Here is a 25,562-nt window from a genome sequence, read left to right as displayed (position 1 = left end):
CCAGCGTCGGCGTCGTTGGCGGAAATAATCATCCCGAACCCCCCCAACCGCGCAGGCCCTCCGCGTAGCGCAAGGCGTTAGTGAACAAAATTGAATTTCTTAAAGTAAAATCTGTCAAAAAATCGTAAAGTACGACTTAACCACAACCTACAGACGTGATAGTGTCGGGTTGTAATTTGAATATACAGGAAGACACAATTCTCTTACGCCGAAACTCAAACAAAACCCCTTTTCCAGCATTTCTTCAATTCATACAGCGGCGCGCCACGGTTTCTTCCTTGGAAAAACACCATCCAGATGGCGCTCGCCTCCTCGGCAGCAAATATTCGGAGCTAGATGAGGCATGTGTATGCTGCAGCAAAGATCTGGAGACCACTCAACACATACTAATGGAATGTGAAGGGATTCACCCAGCGAGAACAGTAGGTGACGTACACCTTCCAGAAGCGCTTGGGTTTAAAGTGGACGGAAGCATCAACCGGTCAGCAGACGAGCAAAAAACGTTTAGAGCATTGGTGGAAAAAAAAAGCAGGGAAGAGATTGATACGACCTAATTTGATCTCTTAGTCGTAGGTAGAGATACAAGGTAAATAACGAGTAAAAAAAAAGATTAATCAAATGTATACAAAAATGTTAGATAAAAAAAACATGTAAAGCATACCTGATTAAACCACACAGGCGAGGTGACTATTTGTCACCGCCCCGTTTCAAAGGAGAGGGCATTAAATTATTATCATCATCATCATCAGCTTATTTTTCCAGGGGTTTTAGGGAAGCTGCGCGCGGAGGCGAAGTTGAACAAAAAGGGTGCAGTTGCCGGGAAGCCTGATAATAAGCCAGGGATCTTTGAATGCTATCGCGTTCCACTCTTAAAGGCGAAGCTTAAGCGCTATCCAAATTTTTTCACAACGTTTTAAGGTCAGTCATATATGTTCAAGTGGCTGGATAGGTGCTTTCGATGAGTGTTATACATGAAATAGTTTGAAGAAAAATCACCAGCATTTCCCATGTCTAGAAAATGGGGGTAAGCGAAGCTTGGTAGTGTCTGTATCTAACCTCCGTGGTGACTTTATTTATTACAGCGTAAGCTGCTATGGGCTCATTCCAATAGCCGTTTCTGGTCGCGATAATGCCGCCGCCGCCGCCCCGTAACCGCTATCGCCGGAAATGCGAAAAAAAGTACCCTCTCTCCGCCGGGATCGAACCCAGACCCACTGCGTGGGAGTCGGATACTTTACCACTGAGCCACTTTGCTATCAGGCAGAAGAAAAATTCCTTTATACGCGCCCTATAAGCCGGCGCGCAGGAGCAAACGACCCGGGCCTCCGCCAGTATGGTGGCGCCATCTAGTTAACGTGCCTGCAACAGCCGCGTGCGACGAGATGCGATTCAGACGCGATGCGATTCAGACGAGGCGCGCAATCAACGCTATCCCGATGTTAGATGTGAGCCATGTATTCTGGGTACCTCTTCGATGGACGTTATGGCGTCTCCTCGCAAGGTACGAACCGCTGCTGAAGAAGCGAATAGTAGAGCTAAGTGCGCGGCTACAAACCTGCAGGCATAATCGGACTCAGCAGACTGCTGTCCAGAGAGCATTACAAGCCGCCGCTCGCCGTCGACGCCGGGCGGACAGTTCAGATTGTTCTCGTCAAAATCGAGGCGAAGACACTTTGCCGCGAAGACCTTGTTGTGCGTGGTGCCGAAATTGGAGATACTCTGGCGCCGCTCACCCAGCTTACGCTGTGACTGTGCTGCGTGTGCCGCGCAGGCCTGTGACTTTTTCCCCCTCTCTCTTTCTTTCTCTCTCTGTTTCTTTCTCGCTCTTTCTCTCTTTATCTAGCTATCTCTCTCTCTTTATTTCTTTTCCTCTCTCCTTTCTATTTCTCTCTTTCTTTGTTTCTCTCTTTCTTCATTTCTCTCTCTCTTTATCTTTCATTCTCTCTCTCGCCAACATAGAGACCTAAAGCTTTCGCCTTAAGCGAGAGAAGCATCCTCTAGCTTTTATTTATTATGCCAAGCGTGTGCCTTTCTAGCGCATAACGCTGACAGATGACATGTGGAAATATTAATTTATGAAAGGATTATATAGAAAACAATGACGTCAAACCGACAAGCTAGCGAAGTCGCACTACTCCGTCATCGTCATTTACACACCCGCCACGCCGTCTCTAAAGGAACGGAGGAAGTTCATTGTAATGATTTATGTGACCTCTCCCACTGCCCCCCAACTCTACCCCACCCGAACCATGTTCAAGCCACCCCAGCGTCGTCCTGTAGATTGCTTCAGGGCACAGGACTGAAAATCAGCACCGTGTCCTTCTTCTACCCCCCCCCCTTTTTTTTTAGGGGCGAAGCTCCTTAGGGTGTGGGTCGTTCCCTCATCTGTAGTAGTAGTAGTATGTAGCCACCTTTAGTTTATGAATTGCTCAATAGATGGCGTTGTGTGTCCGTAGCCACCTGTAGTTTTATGAAGTGTTCACTAGATGGCGTTCCGGTTCCGCTTACACTTCCGGTTCCGGTTCCACTTTGCGCGCGTTCGGTGAGAACGCGGGAAAAACGCCGACGGCGTCGACAACAGTTCTGCGCGTTGCTGGTGGTGCTGCATGTCCAAGTTTATACAGCTGATAAAACTACCTTGAGTCGACCCCATGGCTTCTTCGCATACTACTCAGGGTTCCCCGACGGGAAGATGGTGTAATTTTCTCTCTCGTTCCCGACGCGCGCTCTCTTTATCTCTCGTCCGTAGCTGTGGTTTACCCGAATGATCCCCCGGTGCTTCGCCCACTCATCATCATTCACTTCGTGGATATGCTGTGATTTTATTGCGATAGCAATTATATGGACACTTTCACCGGATTTCTGCCGTCGGCGTCGCCGTCGCCGTGAGGTTCCGTATAGATAAAATCTTCGCCGCGCGCCGTATGCCCGAGCGGAAGCGTGCGGGGACGCACGCTGTCACGGAGAGCGAACGCACTCAATCTTCCACGCGCAAGCAAGGAAGCGGGAAGCGAGCGCCGGAGGGAGCGGGGGAGGGGGGGGGACGCACTTCTACTCTGCCAACAACCGCGCTCGTCGCTCGCTCGCACCGTCTCTTATCTCCACACGGCTCTGACCTTTATGCGCCGTGCATTCGCCGCTCAGTTTCCGTTGAAGCGATAGACCGCACGTATACCTTCGCCCGCTGCGACGTATATGCGCTTACTGCCAGCGTTTTGACAGTCGTTGTCTGCAGTCATTCAGTGTGATCTATTCATGTTTGTTTGTGCGCGCTCACACCACAGTTAGTAATAGTCTGGCCACATTTTCCAATGCACGCTACACATGCAATGCTGCCCTGGTCGGCAGTGCAGCGCTACAGGTGTGTACCTTCGAACGCGCTGCCCACGGAAAGCGCTTCTCATCAACACCACCATTTCACACGCGCCTTCTCGTGGTCATCGAGTCTCTCTTCATGTCGGTCTACTTACGCCGCAGCACACCTGCTTACTTAATCAGCTCATGTTTACTACAGTTCATATTGCTACCAAAGCCACTCACCTTACTTCGTATGACATTGCTGTGTTGCTATCGCATGCATTGCTTCGCCCTTAGGGCGAAACTGTGACATTTTTTTTGTGCATGTTTTCCTGAGTGTCATTTTCTCTATTTTCCCAGTATGATCTAATTTTAGTGCCGAAGTGAATCAGTACACGGGAGTTATTGGACGGAAGGGAGCTTTTGGGAAAAGCAGCCGACCTGCAGACTTTTCCGACAGTCCATCATCTCCACGCAGGCCCTTGTCCCTTCCAAGTGCGGTCGTGCCGTGATCGCAGCCAGCGACCAACCCCACGGCTACATGCCGGTCTCGAAAGCTAGGGGCCGCCACTGTCGTCTCGTGCTCGGTTTCACGCACGCAGCGTACCAGCGGGACCGGAACAGAGACGCGCTCGAGACTGCCGTGTCCGAGGCGCGACGAAGACTCCGAGATCGGCGGCGTCCCGGCAGGCAGCCGAGCCCCACCAGCAGCAGCGCATTCTTCGTGCGAAGGCTCCACAAGCACGCACCAATGTCGCAGCAGTGTCGCATTATGATCGTTTTGGGCGGCGTCGCGCCCATCCTGGCGTGCTACGTCTGCTTCTTCTCCTGCCAATTTTACAACTACCTCTATCCCCACCGGAAGCTGGACTTTTCCCGGTTCTTCAATTATTTCACGAATTAAAAAAAAAGTACTCGCCAAAGCGCACTTGACCCTACGATCGAGTTCAGTCGGCAGGCAAGGACTAATGTTCGATTGGAAATGGAAGTTAGTACAGTCTTTGAACGATTGAGAACGCGCGACACTCAATTTAACCCAACGCGTTCTGTACGAAATCTCGAAATCCACGGGAAACTAAACACACAAGCCACTGTAGCGTTTTTAGCATACTAGAGCAAAGCTTTTCAGTCGTGGATATACCAGCAAACAACTACCAATTAGGTTATACTTACTATATACTCACATTTTCTAACTCAAATAACATTTCATTGTTATCCCGGCTAGCACGGACGCGTAGTGGAGAAAATGTGGCGCCAGTCACGTGCTGTTCTTCGGAAAGGAGCACTGGGACTCGCATACCCCAAACGTCAACGTTGCTATGGCAACCGCATTCCTGAAGCTCTCGCTGGTGCTCTCTGCCTCGGAAAAGTGAGAATATTTTTTTCCGCCCGTGTCTTTCTCGCAGCACATTTTGTTCGCGAGAAAAACTGACTTTGGAGTGTGGTGTGTAAGCTTGAAAGTTGTGTATTGGGTCTGTGAGTGATAGTGAGTGAGTGAAATAACTTTAGTTCGGTCCAGAGAAGACGCAGGGGAGGCCCCTCGCCATCCGGGTAGTCTCCGCCAGCAACAGATACACTCAGGTAATCACGGCGCGGGTCTTCGTCGACGTCTTCAACGTGCCACGGAAAAACACAGGAGCGCGTCTGCTTCATCAAAACTGCTACAGAAGTTTAGTAGGCATTGTTTTGACGCGCGTCAGCAGCACAAACTTTCGGCGGCTCGTAACAATGCAAGTTCAAAGCTCGTGCTAATCTGCTCCGGCGAGTTGATTGGAGGCGCAAAGGCTGATGGCAAACCAACATGGCTGCACTTCCGGCTTCAAAAACCTGACGTCAGGGCCTTTCCTATTTTGTTTCTTTCCTCCATGCTGGTTTCAGTGACTTTATTTCCGCGCTCTCCACAACGCCAGTGCGACTGCGCACCGAATAAGCAAACCTGCGCTTCAAACTTCAAACTTCACCCTGCCTTCCCTCTTGCCTACAATGACCACCAAACAGCGCCTGAAAGACGCAACAGCGACGCGCCGCTTTCCGTCAGTCAACCAGGGGTCAAAATTCAGAGGTCAAAGAAACCAGCGGACAAAGTTCACTTTCGTCGCGGGATCATCGGTGCCGCTTCCGCTCTGTCTCCAATGGCCAGAGTGAAAATTCACAGTCGCGGGAGAAGCCGCATTGGAGGAACGCGCGCTGTTTCACCAAATAGAATTGCAACAGATGTAGACTTCAAGATATTGTCGCTCTTAGAAACATTTCTTAGCAGCCAACTGCAATGAAATCTCATTTTGGTAAAATTTGTTATAAATTCCTCCGAGATTTGTCAGCGCGCCACGGATGCTGCGTTTTCTCTGAGGTCATATCGAGGAGCCGCACATTCTAGGTCTTGCGTTACTTCGGGCGAGCAGTAATGGCGGCGTTTTTTTTTTTATTTACATACAAAAATAGGTTTTTTTTTACGGGATTTTTGTGACACTTCCCCTCGTATTTCAAACGTCAGAATTTCCACGGAGCGTCCTCTTTATCTTAATATCTTAGAGAGAGAGAGAGATAACTCTTTATTTGACGGCAAGCTTGTGGGGAGGACCAAACCTGCCTAGACGGCGGCCAGTTGCCCATGGGCTCTGGCGGCGTCTTCGGCCCATATCTAAAATTCGTTACAGTTGACCTTTAAAGGAACTGTCTACCGTTTTTCAAGGACCTTCTATTTTGTAGCGCTATATAACGTCTACAATTTGAAGTGTTTAAAGGTGAAGTGGTTTCTTTAAAAAGAGAGTAGAAATTTTTAGAACAGAATTTTCTGATCAGCCTAGTCTGTTCTTAAAACTGTGTACGGACGCCGACAACACTGATACTGGACGCTATTTCAATCTCGGGGGGGGGGGGGGGGGGGGGGGCATGCATCAATGCTGCCACTCCGTTCACCGTGTCTCCGTAATTTTGTACAAGGCAGCCACTTTTCGATAATTTTACGAAGCAAAAATGTTAGCAGGAGAACATAAAATACAATTTAAGGTAATCCAATATTGCATGGAAGCAAAATACCACTCGCCGCGGTGCTTCTTCGTTACCTGACGGTACATGGACTGGTTGCGATGTTTTCACCGTCAAGTGACACATGTCATTCTTGTACAGCTTTAAGAGCCAAATGAAAAATATATTTCCTTGTTTAGGGGATACAGGCATGCTCGTTTCGGTCAATATGACACATAATCTTCTCATTCCCATCACAATCCCATCACCCTATATTAGAGTACGCTTCATGCGTGTGGCATCCATATAAAGTGTGCGTCATGAATAAAATTGAATCTGTCCAAAGGAAGGCTGTTCGTTTCATTCACCATCGCTATGACCGTGATTTTTCGCCCTCATCTGAAATGACCTCTTTGAAGTTACCTCACTTGTGTGCCAGACGTGATATTGATCCTTAGAAACTTTTACATTAATTTGTTCACTCTTCTTGTCGACTATCTAATGATAACTACATCGTGCATGCTACTGCTCTTCCGACTAGACGTGGCCACAAGCTTAACCTAAAGACCCCCCCCCCCCCCTTTTTTTTTTTTTTGCGCGCACTAACATATTCAAATACAGCTTTTTTCCCGAGAGTTATTGAATGCTGGAAAGATTTACCCGGTTGTGTTCGTGAAATGGCGATATCTTATTTTGTAGAAGCATTGGTGTGATATTACTATTCTACTTCTTCCATTTATGTATTCTATGTACCCAACTCCTGCAATAGCCTTGCATAGGGCTGCAGTATTTGAAAAAAATAAAAAGACATGTTCCGAAGTGTAGACAGTTCCTTTAAAAGAACACTATAAAGAAATACTAAATAAGCTTAGAGTTGTTTCAGAATTGTATTTATCTTAATTTTGTAGTCAGAGATTGATTACGTCATTTTTTTTCCTTTTCATTCATATTCTTTTTTTATTTCGAGCCGAAGACCCAGCATCGATACGTGAGTATGACGTCACGGATCTCAAAGTAGTTTCTCGTATTTGAGCCGTTAAGGCACAATGAAAGATCTCGAAAGTTGCAAAGTTCTTTCAGTGGATCCTTTAGAATGTAACGCCGTCAACTTCGCTGATAAGGAAAACCTATCTACCTCATTCTTTTATTTTTATTTTGTTTAGTAGAAGAATAATGTACTAATACCATTTCACTCAACAAACATATCTACTTTTAGTTTCTTCATTCAATCTAATGGAAAAAGGAATAAAGCCGTACGCTGATGCGTCGGCGGTAAATGAACTACGCGACCAACTGCAAACATCTCGAGCGCTCAGAACTGCGTCGACGCTTCGCACATCGCTACTATGGCTGGCGTAGAGATGAATCGGCATTTTTGCGACTCATACCTTGTGCGTTCAGGTCACGCTGAACTAGGACTTAATGCGCAGCAGCAATAACACTAGGACCGCGGATCCACGAGCCGCAAGAAGCAGACGATAGCTGCAGGAACATCCATTTTTCTCGACGCTATCTTTTGCTCTTCGGGATGTTACCAAGCTCGAGTACACTGAAACCGTGACTGAAACCATCCCGAAATATATGGCTGCCATTGACTCACCTGCTCTAGGTACTCCAGCACGACGTAGTGCCCCGCCGAACCTTGTTTAACCGAGTCAACATTATCGCGATTTTGAAGACGCGCGGGAAGTTCTGACTGCGCAAAATTGGCTCCCGGTATGCAATGTTGCCTTGTGCAGTTTGGTGCAGTTTACTTTCGCTTTCTCAGAAGGCGTAACCATGTAACAATTTTATAACATGCGCAAAAAATAAAAAAAAGAAGATTATGGATTTAAAATAAGTTGTGTCGACATCGCGACTCCCAGCGATAGCTCCTTCTAAGTGGCAAATACAAATCTCGAAGGCAATGTATTTGCGTACACGCATTGGTATATTTTAGCCAATCTTAAACACCATAGTTTTGCTTTTATGTAATTATAAAACTCAATCTTAAAAACAATCTTGCCATACATCATTCGTAAGTACCAAAAGATTGTAGCAATCTTTATGCCAAAAGCAGAGCCGCCAGCAACAAGACTACAACAAAGTCACCACAAGCTAATCCGCAGACAATCCACCATGCGCAATTTGTAAACAAGAAATGGCGTTTAAACGAGAGGGCACGGACACAGCGCTGTTGCAAGATTTGCAGGTGAGCATTCTTTACTTTGTAACATTGTTGTTTACTAGCTTGATATATACAATACTTTCATAACCGATCGTTTCGGTCTCTTTATGTTACTTAATCACGTCGGTACACAGGTGCACTCGCATAGCGAAACTAGTTACAAGAGATGAGCGTTAGCTTTCAGGCTGCTGATAACCGATTCCTTGCTTTATTTATTCTATATTTAGAAACGACGAGTTAGCGAAATTCTTGTCAGCCACATACCGGAAGACGAAGCTCTTCTACTCAATAATGGAAAGTAAGTGCGGACAAGATTGTCTCAGTGACGTTCATCGTTATCGAGCCTGATAACCTGCTTTATATTTCAGATACGCATGTACGCTGTGTCCACATCGACCCGTCCTCGACACCATTGAAATGCTTGCCATGCACAGAAAGGGCAAACGACACTTGATAAGTAAGATCTTTTCCTCAACATCCGTTGCTGTTGTTCATTGGTACGACAGCAAGCGAAATGGGGCAACTTTCGCGGACAAAATAACTTTCACGAGAGTTCGCGTGACGCGGCACCGTTAGCTTCGAAGTACTGTAAACTACCTGTCCCTAAGCGATAGATAACGAAACAGAACTTTAGCAAGCAGCAGGATGCCGGGGGAAGAAGGAATAAAATTAGGGTGGGTCTATTCTCCCGGCAGCCGGAAAAAATTCTGAAACGAATTTCTCCCGACACTCACCTATTTGCACTCGGAAATCACGTGACAAACTGCCGGGAAGAACTGCCTGCAGGTGTGCAGGAGAGCCTGCAGGTGGCCCTAACCTAACCTTTCGAGAGCGTGTCGGCAGAAATTCGTTTCAGAAATTCCCCCGGCTGCTGGGAGAATAGACACTGCCATAAAATTATTTGCCTGCAGTTGCCGTTTTGCTCGTTCAGCAATTGCCCAACAAAAATGAAACCACTCGGTTCCATTGGTGCTTCGGTAACGTAACTGAACAACGCACGTAGCAAAAAAAAAAAAAAAAAAAAAAAGCACAACATTGTTTGCAATAGTGTGACCGTATGCGCCATGCACTCAGTAAACCGAGTGCAGCAGTATTCACATATTTACCTGTATTTGGAGGGGTAGGGTGGAAGGGGTATTTTACAGATAATTTCAGGATCAGAGTTAATTAAAAGAAATGAAATGACAGTGGAAATGCAACTAGTACAGTAATGGAGACTGTGAAAATTTCTTCATGTCTAAAAAAGTGTCTTGCCATGTCCTTCCTCTTCTGTGAGATGGATGTCGTGCTCTTGACACTAATTTAGTAAACACATTTAGTAAACACCCACATCTTGTTTTACTACCACAGCAGTTAAAAACTTGAAACTGGTTTAAAGTATACCAACGTGACTTCTTGAATGAGGACAAAACCGAAGATCAGACAAGGAGAAGCACTGAAATTCTACTGGGAAACTTTATTGCAAACACAACACACACACACACACACACACACACACACATGTTGTGAAATGTAAACAATGAAGGAATAAGCAAGAAGAGCAGCACAGGTTAAAATACCAATGAAAACGTGACTTGCTAGTGACTATTCCGCTTGCTCACATTCGCCTAAAGGTCATGATAGCACAACCTGTATTTATCTTTAATTCCTAATAAATATTCCCAGTTGAAAGTCAGTGCTTGTTCTTTGGTTTTGTCCTCCTTCAAGAAGTCAAGCTGTTACCTCTCAAAACTGGGTACGGGCCCGTGTTGGTCCATCCTTTCAATTTCAGCATCATCGTCGAGTTGTTATCGTGTCATCATCAGGCCACCACTCCTCAGCGTCACCTTTGCCAGATAGCTTAGAAAAACAAAACTTTGCCTATTACCACGCATTGGGATTCGAGTTTGTGCCCCTGCAGCTGTATGCAGTTGGCAGCTGGAGGCGCTAACCACTGGGCGTACAGCTTTGGCACTTTGTGGTGGTGGTAAAAGCTTCTTTATTTAGAGTTGACCTCGAGGCCTATGAAGGATGGGGCAAAGTTTCGGACATCTCATATCAGGGAGTTTAAACTGACTTCCTGTATGTAGGAGAGGTGCGTGCGATAGGATGGACCATTTAGCCATTTCTGCAGGCAATTTTCATCTCGAGTGCTGATCCCGGCTTTGGCGGCGCCATGTGGCGATGGTGAGTAATGCTGGTTGCTGGGCAAGTCCATAGCTTGATTTGTGCCGTTCTTTGTGCACTGGGCAGTTTGAGAATGTTGCTGTCTGTGAATGTATTTCACAGGCCATTGCAGAGAATACTGTTGCAGACAAGGGCAATGTTATATGCTTCACAAGGAAGTTGTCCTTGAGAAGATGGCTGTTTGTGCGGTGAGAGCCTGCTCGTGTAGCAGCAAATGAGTTCAAAACTGACGGAAATATTGAAGTATGCCTAGTCTTGTTTTCCTTTCTTTCTTTTTGTCTGTGAGGATGATTGATCTTACATATACAGCCATTGTATTCACATCGGGGTTTTGTATTGAATTTTTCTGTTTGTTTTATTCATGATTATATTTGGACCGTCATACTTTTCTGGGCCTAGCTTTTAAATTGGTGTGTTTCTTGGACAGAAAGAGTGTGCATCATAGTTGTACGCTGTTGACGTCAGCCAGTAAACGAAGGCGTGCGGCTTAAGTGGGCACTTTCACATTGTCTTCAAGCCCTTGCTTTGCTTCAATATTTCGTAATGGGATAACAATTGAATTGATTCATTGATTGATGTTGCACAATTCACAGGACTCCATTTCGATCACCTTCCACAAGAAAGCCCGAAAAGAAACCAGGCCCGGGATAATGTAGCGATTCAATTACAATTAACAGTGTAGACCGCTTATAATGTAAGTCGCCGGTGTCACGAATATCCGCACTATAAGCGGTACCGCACTATAACGAAATGAACAATTTTCAAGGCCTGCACATATGCAAAACATGTGCACCGAGCCGCCACGCGTATGCGACAGTCGAGGAATGCGGCTAGAACGTTTGCATTTAATTTACAGTCGAATAATTCGAATCGAATTCGAACCAAATCACGCGGCGGCAATTCGGACCGGTGTTGCTCTGGCACCGCCATAGAGTAAAAGCTTAGGAGAGACCCCTCAATGTCGCATGCGAACAAAACAAAAAAAAAGAAAGAAAAAAAAAATGCGGCGGAAATTTCACCCTCTCTCAAATGGAAAGGTCACTGATTCTGCATTGCGCCGGAACATGCGTGTACGTGTCGACGTCCCACGCGTAGAAAATGGCAGTGAACCCTTCTTTCTCCTTTATGCTTCCTCTACTTTCTAGTCATGTGTTGACCTTGCACGCTGCGGCAGAGGAAGCAGCGGCGCTGTCCCAGGCCGGCCAATGAAACTGCCCACACCGGCAAACGCCCGCTTCCCGATAACGGCAGAAAACGAAACTTCGGGAAGCTGGCGCCGTGCCGGCTGGAGCAGCGGCGCCTGCACGGCTTCACGGCGGCAGGCGTGCACGGTGACAGTCGAAAGTGAGGGAGCTACGAGCGAGGGCAAGGGGGAGCCACCGAAGCGGCGGAGTTGCCGAGGCGAAATCCGCTTCCCTGCCGCCCTCCTCCCTCACATTCCACTGATCTCCGCGTGCGCCTTTCGCTGTGCCGTGCCTGCGCCGCCCGCTTGCTGAAGTGTCGTTTACTGCCGTTATCGTGAAGCGAGCATTGGCCGGCGTTGGCAGTTTCGTGGCCCTTGCTCGCTATGCGTGCCGTGATATTTGACGACTCGCACTCAAGATTCTGGTTTCAGCCTCACTGGCTGCTCGTTCGCACCATGTGCCCGTCTCCTCCACTTCGTCTCTCTTTCTTCCTCGAGCACTCCTTGGGGCACCCATTTGAGGGGAGCGTTCGCCGTCTCCGCTGACTTCTGTACTCCCTGGCAGCTGCGCTGTAACCGGTATTTAGTTTCCCGCAACTGCACTATAAGCGATACGTGTATATATGGAGTGCTATGGGAAAATTAACGGGAGTCTGAAAAGACCGCACTATATCCGATCCTGCACTATAAGCGGTTGCGTTATAAGTGGTCTATACTTTAATTTCCTTTCCACGCTTTGTCAGTAGTACTCGGCAGCGCTCTGTCCACTTTACCACCACAGTCATCCAGCCGTTTTGCTGGATGTTCATAAAGGAATAAAATCGAGCGTAATAGCTACATTATATTGGCCCAGCCTTTGTTTATCACAGAATCATCAGGGGCCAACTACCTTGGTTATAAGTGAAAAATGTGAGGTTTTCACGTTGTGAAATTACAGAGACAAATTACTTTTAGCCATAAGAACATTTGTGTGTGCCTCATCATCATCAGCCTATTTAATGTCTGCAGCAGGACAAAGGCCTCTTCCAGTGATCTCCATTGCTTTCTTCTTGCACTGGCTGATTCCGCCTTATGCCTGCAAAATTGTAAGTTTCATCATGCCACATAAATCTCTGCTGTCCTGAACTTCAACTTCGGTTCGCTTCCCTAGACACCCATTCTTCAACTCTAATAACCATTGATTATCTGCCCTACGTATTACATGGTCTGCCCAGCTCCAGCTTTTCTTCATAATGTCAGCTACAATATTGGCAACCCCCGTCTGCTTTCTAATTGACACTGTTGCCTTCCTGTCTCTAAACATTAGGCCGAACACCTAATGTGTGTGTGTAGGTGTTGTCAAATGGCTTTTTTATTTTATTTTCTTTCAGATTTAACCCGGCACTTGTCACATACGAAATGGAAGGAGCAGGAGCTGCAAAAAAGGCTACAGGAAGCGAATGCAGCCTCAGGAACAGTGGCAACCAGCTTTGATCGTACCAAAGTAAGACATGCTGCGTTAGCAAAAGTGATGCAAGGTTTTGTTAGTGGCAGTTAACCCCTTAAGGTGACAATTAATTTTGTCCGTTTTATATTCAGTTTTGCCACATTTCTTGCATTTTCAGAATCATGAAAAGCACTCAGCTGCTTAACAGATCAAGAAGTTTCAGTTCTTCAATGTGTTTTGTCAAGTTTACAGTATGTGGACTAAATGTGAGAATTTGCTGCGAGAATGTAATACCCGTGCCACACGGGCAAAGTAAAGTGCACTTTGAGCGAGTGCACTTCAGCGCACTGCGGGTCACTTTGGTGGCGCGTTGCTACACGAGAAAGAAAAGTTTTCTTTCAAATTGATGGCCATGGCGATCGGGAGTCATATGGGAAAGCATATATTTATTAAAATAAAAATGTGTGCATGAAAACAGTTTATTATTGCTAGAAACAACATTTACAATCCATCTTTAGAAGCGCCGGCAACGACGGCAGCTTGACCAGCAACAGTCAAAACGACTCGATCCGCCAAACAACTGCGCAGCCATTACTCGGCGTGGTCGTGAACAGCCCGAGAGCGAGAGTAGTTTTTTGCTGTTCTTGTTTTTTCCGGTGTGGCACATTTTATTATCTTGTCACATTAGCAATTTAAAACAATGTTATTAAAAATTACTCCTGACTCTGCTTTCAATAATACTTTACTTATTTTTTTATTCATTGCTAACAAGGCTATACATTTCGCCGCCGCGAAGTGTGCGCCGAACACACTTGCCGGTGAGTGTGCTCTGCAGTGAGTGTCACTAAGCGTTCCCGTGTGGCAATATGGAAATTACACTAGCCGTGAAGTGCACTCGCTCAAAGTGCACTTTACTTTGCCCGTGTGGCACGGGTATCAGATATGAGAATATAAACTATTTCATGTCTAGCATACCTGGAAAGCATCTGACCAGACACTTGAATAATGTGCCAGATGTAAAATATCAGAAGCAAATTCATTAGATGACGACATACCAACACCGCGAGCAGACAGCAAGCCGTCTATCTTTCAGCTCGTTTTACTAAAACGCTTTACACATACTATATAGACTTGCAGCCCGAACTGCCACGGTAAGACAGTGGCTATGACGATGCGCTGCTTAGTTTGAGGTCGCGGGTTTAATTTGGCTGCAGCGGCTGCATACCAGTGGGGGAGACGCTCGGGTACCATGAATAGGCTGCACATTAAATAACCTGAGGTGGTCAAAATTTATGCAGAGTCCCCTACTACAGCGTGCCCCATAATCATATCATGTTCTTTTTTTTATTGCGATAGCAATTATATGGACACTCCGAAGCAGATTTCTGCCGTCGGCGTCGCCGTCGCCGTGAGGTTCCGTATGACGTCAATGGAGATGAAATCGTCGCTGCGCGCCGAACGCTGTATGTGCGAGTGAAAGGGCGCGAGGGACGCGCGCTTTCACAGGGAGTGAACACACGGCGGAGAAAACGCGCGTTCTGCGCCGTGCTCCCTTAAGGGCTGCAGAAGTAGGCGTCGCTTTCCTCCTTTACAATCACCATATATGTAGAGCAAACGAGCCTTCTTCCGACGCGCGAAAGGCCATGGGGGGGGGGGGGGGGAAGGGAGGCGACGTTTAGCTGCGGCACCAAGTGTCTATTTATACCAGAGGCTCCAGCAACAGTCACCAACGCCGCACACATTTTGTGCGAACGCGGGCAAAACGCCGACGGCGTCGACAACAGTTTTGCATTTTGCCGGTGCTGCTACATGTCCAAGTTTATACAGCTGATAAAGCTACTATCATTACTTCGTATAGCTCTCCACAAATTTGCTATCGCAGTTGATGCTTTGCCTTTCAGGTGAAACTGCGACAACTTTTTACTATCTGGGAAAACCACCAGTCGGGTCATGCCCGACTGGAGGTTTGCCCACTCCTCATGTAATGCCTACTCCTCATAAATGCCCACTCATGTAATGGCCTTAGTATGGAACCTTTAAGGTACACTAAATAAATAAGCAAACAATCCTTATGCTATGACCACGGCACATGCATAACAGCCACAATTTCCATGTGTAGGGAGGAATAAAACAGCTCGAAGCACCAATTTTTAGTTTGAAAAGTGATTAGAGATTCATTTCTCGTATCTTTTCGCCAAAGTACCTTCTTGCCACTGCTGCTCTCCTCCTCCCCCTGCATTGTATGCGATTCATCTGGCAGTTGCACAAGAAAGGAATGGCCCAGCTGATATCACCGACACGGTTATCACTCGCGCCTCGCAAACAACAAAAAGTTACTCCATTAGGGTGAGGAATCTTATGGTGAGGAATTGCCTGAACGATGCGAATATTAGGGACCTGCACATCTCCCAATTCTCCTGAATGTTTCGTAAAGTTTGTGAATTTAGGCTCGTTTCATGATTTATGAATGTTGTGTCAAGTTGAATGAAATATAAATTCTGTTCGCAAAAACGCTTCACTCACTGGTATCCGAACCTTCCGTTGGAAGGTTCATCATGCTGGAAAAGACATCACACAGAAGTTAAGACAATTAAGTTCTTGAAGCAAGCAATATTGGAAACTTCAAGGTTGCTGAAAAAGCAACTGTGATAAAAAAACAATGTGCTGTGTGTCAGTCTGCACTGTCTCAAGTTTGTTGCTGCTTGTGTGCATTGTCTAAGGCAAATCATCATCTATCCCCAAAGGCATGTGCTCTTAAAGTTCACAGGTTGGTAGGTATGGACATGGATACAGGGAAGGACAGGGAAACATGGATGAGGAAGTGATTCACTGGCACATGTATACAACTTCCCGTTGAGGGGCACTTGCCGCTTCATTACTGACCTGTTGCTGACTACAGTTGCAGTGATATATTGTTGCTGTGGCAACACTGAGGCTGTGCTCAAGGACACAAACTTTTACTATTCAACGTGAAAGGCTGTATAACGTCTGTTACTTGTGAAGACACACCTAATGTGCAGTCATGTATTTTCATTTGTTGCATTAAGTTCCACCACTTCTTTTCCTAACATCTGCATGTGCCTCTTATTGTCTGGTGCCACCTTGCTCTCAGCTTTTAGGTTCTGCACCAGTGAAAGCCACAAAGAAAGCACCACGCCTCAAACTCATGAAAGCAGCACCTTATAGCAGCTGTTGTAAAAAGAAAGGAGGTGACCAAGGAGGCACTGGTTCCAGTGGTGAGTGCAAAATTTAACCCTTCCTTCCTTTAACAGATCTTGTAGCTATGACATTGCACTGCAAATCATCAGGATGTGGATTCGATTCCCAGACAATATGTTTGCATTCCTGTCTGGGTGAAAGGCAAAAATTGGCGATTTTGCACAAAGGTGAAGCATTAAAAAAGTGATACCAAGGTTTAGCATTGCATGGAAGGCATCTCAGAAAGCTGGCATTATGAAGAGCACCGGCAGCGGTGTTGCAAGCGTCGCACCTCGATAGTGCATGAGATGAGACCGAAGGAAAACTGTCGGCATTTGTCAGCATCCAAAGAAAGGATTAGTACATGAGTTTAGCTTGATGTTTACTGTCCGTTTTTGTATGCACACAGCTGCTCAGCAGGAATGCTAATGCATGCAGCAGAAGCCAGATTCTCCAGCAGAGCTGATAGGGCAGAGCTTAATGGTGCAGCCACTTGGCTTTCTCGCTTTTGCAGCCAATGCAGTGTGTCTCTGAGACCTAACCTTCCATGTGCGGGGCCGCGCATGTGCGTCGATACTGTGACAGCATGACAATGCCCATGGCGACAGTGCAAAAGTTCCTTGAGCATCCGTATAATTGCTATCGGAATAAAACACTTCTGTACTGAGATTTCGATGCATGATGTATGTAGATTTAGGTGCAGGTCAAATAGTCTCAGATCATGAAAGTCCATGGCCCGACACTACAATGTGTCTCATATACAAGCATTACTTTGGGATGTAGTCCAGTCACTCAGTCTTTCGTGTAACCCTATTCCAGCATGTTCTACTGCTTTGGGGTAACACTGTATCAAAACAAGTTCTGTCACTGTATGGTTGCCCTTTTTTTTCTTCTTTCTAAATTGCATCACAATTTGAGCTCATAGCATATATCAAAAAGATGGAAGGACAGCATGCGTGCAAGTTTCACTAGAATACCATGGTGAGACAGTGTGTGCATTTCTGTTAGCATTGAGTGACTGTGCACATAATCACAAACCACACAAGGAAGCATGGACAGCACAGGCTCTCTTCCCATCCATCTTTCTTTGTGCGGTTTGTGTTTACTTGCAGATCCATTCAAGCTAACAGGTGCGCAAGTTTGCAGGAAATAATGATATCTATACTAATGCCAATACCTCTGCAGGAAAATTTTTACAGGTGACATTTTGTCATTACTGAGTACACAAAAAGAACTGACAAGCAATTCTTATACCCCAGTCATATGTGAAAATCTATTCTCACTTTTCAACAAGTGTAGTTCATTTTGCTGTTGCCACTTTGGCATTTAGTGTATCAGAGATCCATCCAAAATGATTATAAATATTGTTAGGGGGATATTGATACGAGGGCCACTGTGACGATTCTGCTCATCTGGCCTTCTACAGTTGAAACTCCCTTCTGTACCCACCACCTCCACCGAAGATGTTATGGGGAGGTGTTAAAAAGGGTTTATATGCAATATTTACACAGCGACAGCGAGTGGCACCATAACAACGAAGATCGTGGGTCAGGATAATGGTCGTCCTCTTTCTCGTCTGCTGTACTGCAACTTCTGCCTCTTCATTTGCAGAATAGGGGGCTCATAACAATATTTGGAAAAAAGTCAGTAATGTTGGTTCCTATAATAAAAAAGCCACCTTTGCATGGCATTCTGGTGTAAACAATTCGATGTTCTGCAACATTATGTAATTACATTGTATGTATCGAAACCTTTTCAAGTAATGAATGTCTTCTGCATCTCTGGCTGTATTGGAGTTGCAGAGGATTCTCCTTGAAGCTTTCTTGTGCGGGCAGAGAGTGACCTAAATGTTTTGGCAATCATTATTGCAAGTTATCAGCAGAAATCGTTTTCAGAATTTTAAACCAGCCAGTTGTCCAACCAGTTAAGAACCTGGTGGGACAAACGCATTTGTGAACCCGGGTGATGTTTTAATTTATTGTAATACACACAGATACACACAGAGCAAAGTTAGACAAGAATGCGGACACAATAGATCCTTTTCATGCTTGTAAAGCTAGTTTTCTTGCAACGCCGTTTGCTGAATGAATGGTGGTGTAGTATTTTTTTCAGACAGTGCGCACAAGCACAGCTTGTTTGTGCTATGGCATGGAAAATATAGGCGTGGCTCTTGTGATGAATCTATGTGCAAGAGACAAACCTCAGCACGTGCAGCTAGCACCTCATGTTCATTTGAATCATGACTGTGCCGCTATTAGTAGGGCAAATGGGCAGTGCCAGGAAGTGCGCATGTGAATTACAAGAAAGGACTATAGCGAGACTTGTGCAAACATAGCAAACTATGTTTTCTTGCTCCCTCTTTCTCTCTCACTCTGCCATCTCACCCCACCTTTGTTTTGCATTATAATTAATTTAGTAAAGGTTATGCACTTCAAGGAAGCTGTGCTGAGGGTTTGGTGCAAAATTCAAAAAATGGAACTTTCACCTTCCTGTTCGCTTGTAATAATTAACATGCTACTGCAAAATAAAAAAAAAATGGAGCTTTGAAAGAATACCTAATCTGTCTAAATCGATTTAGTGTTTCACTTTAGGCTCTCTTTAATCGCTTGGACATTATGTTGCAACAACCTGGCACAAAGTAAAATGCTGCGTAAATGTCTTTTAGTAAAATTCATGCAATAAACATGGCCAACAGCACTTGCAACAGCAGTAATTGATTTTGCATATCATTCTTTGATACTTAGGAGTGGAAGAGCTGAGGACGCCAGCCGCATCACAGAATGCCGAGAACCCTCTAGTCAAGGCGTACATCAAGAAAACACAGCGAAAGAACAGCTTTGCCAGTGTTGTAGAACAAAGCAAGCGCAGCAGTACAGCGCCGTCTTCCACAAGTCTGCGGCTAGGTGGCAGTAGTCAATGGTGTGACGCTGACCAGAGCACAGTACAACCTAGGAAGTCTGTTTCCAAGGAGGCCAAAAAAGATCTTACTGAGGAAGAGGCCAAGGAGAAGGCAAAAGCTCATTACTTTCTCAACTTGCGAATGTGAGTACAACAGCCTTGGTTACCTGCCATGGTGACCAATTGGCTACGGCACTCCCCTGCTGAGCATGACATTGCCCGCTTGATTCCCGTCCACAGCATTTTGATGGTGGTGAAATGCAAAAATGCTAGTGTACGTAAAGATGGTTGTTAGCCCGGCAGGTTGGTATGACGACATAATACAGCAGACAATGCAAAAATAAGACGAATACACTGACTTTTCAAGTTTATTGTGCAGTGGCAAAAGATATAGGCAAAGGAAAATGTTTGCAGAAGCTCAAAGAAAACAAGGACATTACATCAGAGGCAGTCCTTTTATTACATTAGTGACAATATTTTTCACCACTGCGCAATACACTTTATTTGGAAGTCAGCGCCTGTGTCGTCCGTCTCCTTAACCCTTTCCGTACCGAGCTATGTGATATTAACACAATTCAGAGCCCTTATACATGACCATGTGTGTGATGGACCCTGCTTCCCTGGACTAATGGTCTAAGCCCCAACTATTCATAAGTGCACAGCATCAATGCACACTGTTATGGCATTTGGAAACATTTGAAACAGCTAGCTAAGGGCTGGCAATTTGCACCCGAACTATGATAATTACATAGACAATGAAACTTTTTTTCCAAAAAACAGTTTTTTTTTGTTGCTTCATGCTTTTTTCAGATGCATATTAGCTTTCACCTTGTTGAGTCACCCTCTACCATGCCAATTTCACAGAAATTACCTGGAAAGTATGATTTAGTATTTCCAGTTTTGTATATACCTATGAGAACTGAAACTGACACTATGAGATTGCACACATGTGGAGGCCATGCCACCAGTTTGCAGTTTGGGGAATTTTGACAGCACTGTACAGCAAGGAGCAAAGCAATGTTTAGTAGAAATGAACCTGAACTGTATGAAATTGTGCATCTTTTTGATGAAGGATTAAAAACACGCTTGCATTCTTTCTTAAAAAGCTGCCACCTCGATCTCCACCCAAAATGTTCGAAACAAATTTCTATTATTAGATGTGTCTGTACGATTGCATCTACAGTACGAGCTGTTAAGTACCAATAGCTTTTTCTATGCACATTTGTATTTTAATTTATGCATTGTGTTTCAACCAGCTTGTGCAATGTTACACAAACACAGTATGTCATGCATTAATGAGACCAACAGCATATTGTATGCAGTAGGCTTAGAACCAGCCAGTCCTGCTGTGTTTGCAGTGAGTATAAATAATGAAATAAATTTATTCATTGCTAGGCTAGCATTATTTGAAAAGTTCCTTAGCACATTTAGAGCCACTATGTTGAGCTGTTTGCAGAAAGCTGCTTCTTGCATCGTTTAGTTCAAGGTTCTAGATGGGTTCTGCAAAATAGGATGAAATGATTTAAATTTGCAACTGTGCAACTGAAATAGAGCACTCTCATGCATGAATTCAATAAAAAAAGTGTCCATGTAAGCAGCAGAGAAGCAATAAACCACAGCATCTAGTGTAGGTAACTTTCAACAACTTCATGATGGAAAACATCAACTGCAGCAGCTGATATGTGACAGGGCTTTGAGAAAGCTAATGGAATGTTTGTTATTCACATTGATTTGGTCAACATGAAGACCTAATTTGCTGAAACACAGATGACAGCGCTTCGGTTCACTCTAATCTATGTGCAGGAGCATGCAGTGACATCTTTTTTATACCGGGTGTGCGAGGTATTTGAGAACACAATGTTGGCTTCAGGCAGAGAAGAATATCTCCAGCAAAAACAGACGTATTTTCACCAAAGTTTGGGAAATACTTCTCTTATGGTTTATTTCCACAACTACTCAATGAATCCACCATCCGCAGCAACAACCGATTCAATTTGGCTTCGGAAACAGCTGCATGCATGGATCAGCATGCAGACATAGTAGTCGAGCGGATTTAAATCTGGAGAACTAGGAGGCCACAAGTTGGGAGTGATGTGATCGTAGAAGTTGTCAGCTAGCCACTCCTGGGTGATGCAGGCAGTGTGGGCAGGAGCCAAATCTTGCTGAAAGACATAAGGTCTTCCCTTTGAAACTGTCTGTATCCAGGGCTTTACCACAGTCGCAAGCACCTCCACGTATGCAGCAGCATTAATGCGGAGTCCTTCTGCAAAAAAGTGTGGTGGCATGACGTCCCCCTCGTTTGCTGACGACGGCTAGCACCATCACAGACAGAAATTTTGCAATATACACCTCATCAGTGCTTGTGCAAAGCCACCTGTCGTTGCGGCGGTTAGCTTTTTGGTCTTGGTCAAAGATCTTCTGAAAAGAAAAAAAACAGAGCATTCCAGGCTCCTCAGGTCTCATCAGCTTGCTTAGCAAGCGCTTGGACCGGAGCAGATGATTCTCCCAAGTTTTATAGAACATGAATTGCCCCCTCCTCATGACATAGGAATGGTACCTCAAGTCCTCGTGCACAGGGAGCCTGACAGTCGACTCTGCGACTTGGAGCTTCTTTGCAATGGCCCGCATTGACTTCCCTGGGTCATCACTCACAATGACTTGCAGCCGCCGGAGAAAATCAGTGGTTCTAACAATGTCTGACCACTGACTGCTTTTTCCTTTTCGCCACAGATGCCACGTCACCGCCAAAACACATCAATTCTGTCCGCACTTTGTAAACGTAAAACTTCGCTATGTTCAGAAAGGTGGCACTTTCCAAGTCGCTGTGGTGTGCGGCCAGGGTGACGAACTGCATGGTGTTTCATTTCCTGCGTGAACCTGTACGCTTCCATCTTTGAACAAAGTGCGCAGTTTGAATCATAAGGGGGCATCCACCAAGAAGCTGTAAGCCTAGATAGATATGATGAGCCTGCTGGTGTCTATGGCAACAAGGAATAGTGTTCTCAAATACTTCGCGCACCCTGTACTTTGCAGGTTTTTTCACAGCCAGGAATATTATGTTAAAAAGGTGGCTCATTGCAAGCAACTTCATTGTCTGGCAAATTAGTTCTGCGGAAGAGCATTGGGCTTAATGTCTTTTTGCTTTATGTTGTCACTTCGACATCACACTGCAATCTGCTACCCTCCTGGTTAACTCAGATGGTAGAGTGACCGCTTTGGAAAGGTGCTGGTCCCACGTTCAAACCCTGGACGAGGATGATTTTTTCTTCAACTGCAAGCCTTTCTTTCTGAAAAACCAGTATGGGTTTCCTTTGTAGCTCCATGTTACAATCAGGTGGATGACAATCTTTCCTTTCAACTTTTCCTTTCTGAACATGTTGCAAAACTTGAGAGCATCCTTATGTCCTGAAATACATAGCACTAATTACGCACCACGTTTGGTTTGCATGTATATTAAGGCTTAGACAGTGTATCCAAAGAACAATCTAATGGGTATGATGATTTTAAAAAATTTCTCGAAGATTTCGTTGACTTTACTGTCTGTTGGCTTTATACAGGGTGTTTCACTTAACTTTGGCCAAACTTTAAAAATATGCAAATGCTACGTGGCTGGACAGAACCAAGGCAATGATGTTTGCCGTCGCTTGGAGATACTCACATTTTTTCTTGTATTCCACCTAATTAGATAATTAGTGCTAATTAATCAGTCAACTTCTCAAATATAATAATTAGATTAAAACAGTCAATGAGGAAATTGTAGAGCAACATGAAAAGCTCCCGATACAGCTTTCTGTTGCTCAATACGTGCTACATGAGTGCATTTTTTCTAGCGTGAAAAAAAGCTCGCAAATACACGCAAAATTGCCACGTGACTGGCTGCTCGAGGCACTTTGCACGTATTCGCACTTCTCAGGCATCTTTCATGCTTGGAAAAACACTTTATGGAGCACATATTGAGCAACAGAAAGCTGTATTGGCCGTTTCTCCCGATACAGTGTTCGGAAAGAGTGTTCTGAAACAACTGCCTCATGACAGTAATGGAAAATTTTGAGTGGCTACACTGATTATCAGCCAAGCGTGTAAGCATGTGTAGCAGAGATAGGGGAGCGCCGTATTGTGAGCTGCCCTTGTGTTCATTTGTCCACAGGTCTGGCTGGAAGCTGGACAGAGACGGCAAATGGGTCAAAGATGAGAATGTTGAGTTCGACAGTGACGAAGAGGAACCTCCCCCTTTTGATGAAAGTTCGACTTCCACATCATGACATCTGTTAACGAAAGTAGTTCATGCGTGTTTGTATGTAGCGGAATGATAATGAGCACTACTAAGTGGGGCAAAAGCAACAATGGGAATTCACTCACACAACGCTGCCTTGTCCCATTTAGTGCTGCTCATACTTATGATGTCCACTACTTCTGTATAAAGACATTCTTTTGCAAAAGTGTGTGGAGTGAATTATTTCGCATGTTCTTTGCACATGCTGCTATGTGTACTGCTCAGCATTTTTGCGTAAAACCCACTAAAGTACTCTGAATTTATTTTATGCTATGCAGTTTTAACTATGGATGTGTGAATATTGGAAACTTGGATTACGAATTGAATACTTGATACTATTCAAGAATTCACCATTCATAATTGTCAAATAATTTTTGTTTGAATAGATGGGATAACACATGGTGAAGTATTGAAGAAGAGAGATCAATGCAAGATAAGGCTCTGCCTAACAACCTTGCTGCAGGATAACCACAGTTGTTGTACAGAGGCACCAGTTCCTGATGTAATACACAATATAGATAAGTTCTGCTCAATAACTGTCAGTCATTCAATAAGGCTGCCCCTCTTTCAGGTAGGCTATATGTATCCGAATTCGTTGTCTCAATGTGGACGAAGCAAATTAATATTTGGTGAGTTTTAGCAAGTTTGCACACCTTCAAAACAATTTGCAGTGCTGTAGCTTGAAGCTTATTTTCTTTAATGGGCGAAGCTGTCTAGGTAATTACTATGGTGCAACAGATGACTTAAAGGGGCCCTGAAACATTTTTTCTAACTAATCATAGAATGCCCTCACTGTTAAATTATGTCATCCCACGAATCTCTACCGCAAAAGTTTTCCAAATCCTTTAACTCCAAGTGGAGTTATGACACTGATAGCCGGCTTTCTCTCTTTTTTCGTCTGTGCTAGCACGCTGGAAGCTACACAGCGGAGAAGCAAAGAGGGCAAATCCTGGGCAAAGTTGAGTGTCGTGGCAGCAAAAGCGCTCGTCGCGGCACCTCATAGCGGCCGCGGTAGACTACGCTATGCAGAATTCCGCTGTCATATCTCAGGCCACGAGCAACAGACGCAGCTGTATGTAGTGCAAACATGAAATTATGTTTCTGTCTTTTCGAGATCACAGACATAAATATCTCATTTATTTAACTCAAATTTAGCAGTTATGTATTACTAAGAATGTTCTTGCACTCACAAAATTAGCCAGTAGTCTTGCTTGGCTAACTACTTTCGATCAGCTTCTGGTGATGACTTTGCAGATGTGAGAGCAAGCCTCTGTTCACTGCTTTTGACATGAGAGTGTAAGTTCCCTGCTTTATGTAGTGCAATGATATTTGGCTCACATGTTCACAGGAGCCTCGGTAACAAATTGGCAATGTTTTTTTTACTATGTTAAAATAGGTTTGAGGGTCCCTTTAAAGGAGGTGTTTCTCATTCACAAGCTTCTTGGTTGACCGAAGGTCCACTTGCAAGCAACAATAAAAATGTGTGTCAGTGTATAATAAGCATCTTTTTTAACCAAATGACCTATGTGCGAGCTTTATTATATTTAAGAGCTCCTTGTATTTAATGAAAAATGTTAGTACTCTCACAATTTGGAATAGGAGAGCATAAATGAGGCAGAGGGTTATTCATGTGAATTTTGCAATTTTCAGTATGAAAGTATAAAAAAATTGAAGGTATTTACATGAGTAATACTTATGAAGAATATATATGTGCTGACCTTATAGCAATGAACATATAGATTAAATGAAGTTACCTGTTTCTTTTGACGATGGCTGAGTCAGGTAGTGCTCAATAAATGGCTAAATACGTAATGGCTTTTTGAGTCTATTCTCTTTATTGACTCGTGAAAAACCCAGTGTTTGTTTAAGTTCCACTGATAGATGCCAGAACCAGCATCTCCATGTATATGCACAAAGTAATCTCATGTCTCGTATGATAAAAGCTGCTTTTCTTTGCATAGACATGGGGATGAAGATGCAACATGGT

The 25,562-nt window shown here is 44.7% G+C and overlaps 2 protein-coding genes across 2 annotated transcripts in view; one reads left to right on the top strand and one right to left on the bottom strand.

Moving 5' to 3' along the window:
* Positions 1-25,562, bottom strand: part of LOC119433463 (F-actin-monooxygenase MICAL3-like) — a 417,931-nt gene that overhangs the window by 293,887 nt on the left and 98,482 nt on the right. The window lies entirely within an intron of this gene.
* LOC119433680 (sodium channel modifier 1) lies at positions 8,352-23,741 on the top strand. Its single transcript, XM_037700931.2, has 7 exons — positions 8,352-8,455; positions 8,659-8,729; positions 8,800-8,888; positions 13,151-13,263; positions 16,319-16,442; positions 19,149-19,446; positions 23,450-23,741. Exons 1-7 carry the CDS (start codon positions 8,405-8,407, stop codon positions 23,562-23,564), a joined length of 861 nt encoding a protein of 286 aa, XP_037556859.1. The 5' UTR covers positions 8,352-8,404; the 3' UTR covers positions 23,565-23,741.

This window comes from Dermacentor silvarum, chromosome 11, assembly GCF_013339745.2.
Source record: "Dermacentor silvarum isolate Dsil-2018 chromosome 11, BIME_Dsil_1.4, whole genome shotgun sequence".
NCBI classification, from domain to species: domain Eukaryota; kingdom Metazoa; phylum Arthropoda; class Arachnida; order Ixodida; family Ixodidae; genus Dermacentor; species Dermacentor silvarum.
This window is presented reverse-complemented; position numbering and strand designations above follow the sequence as displayed.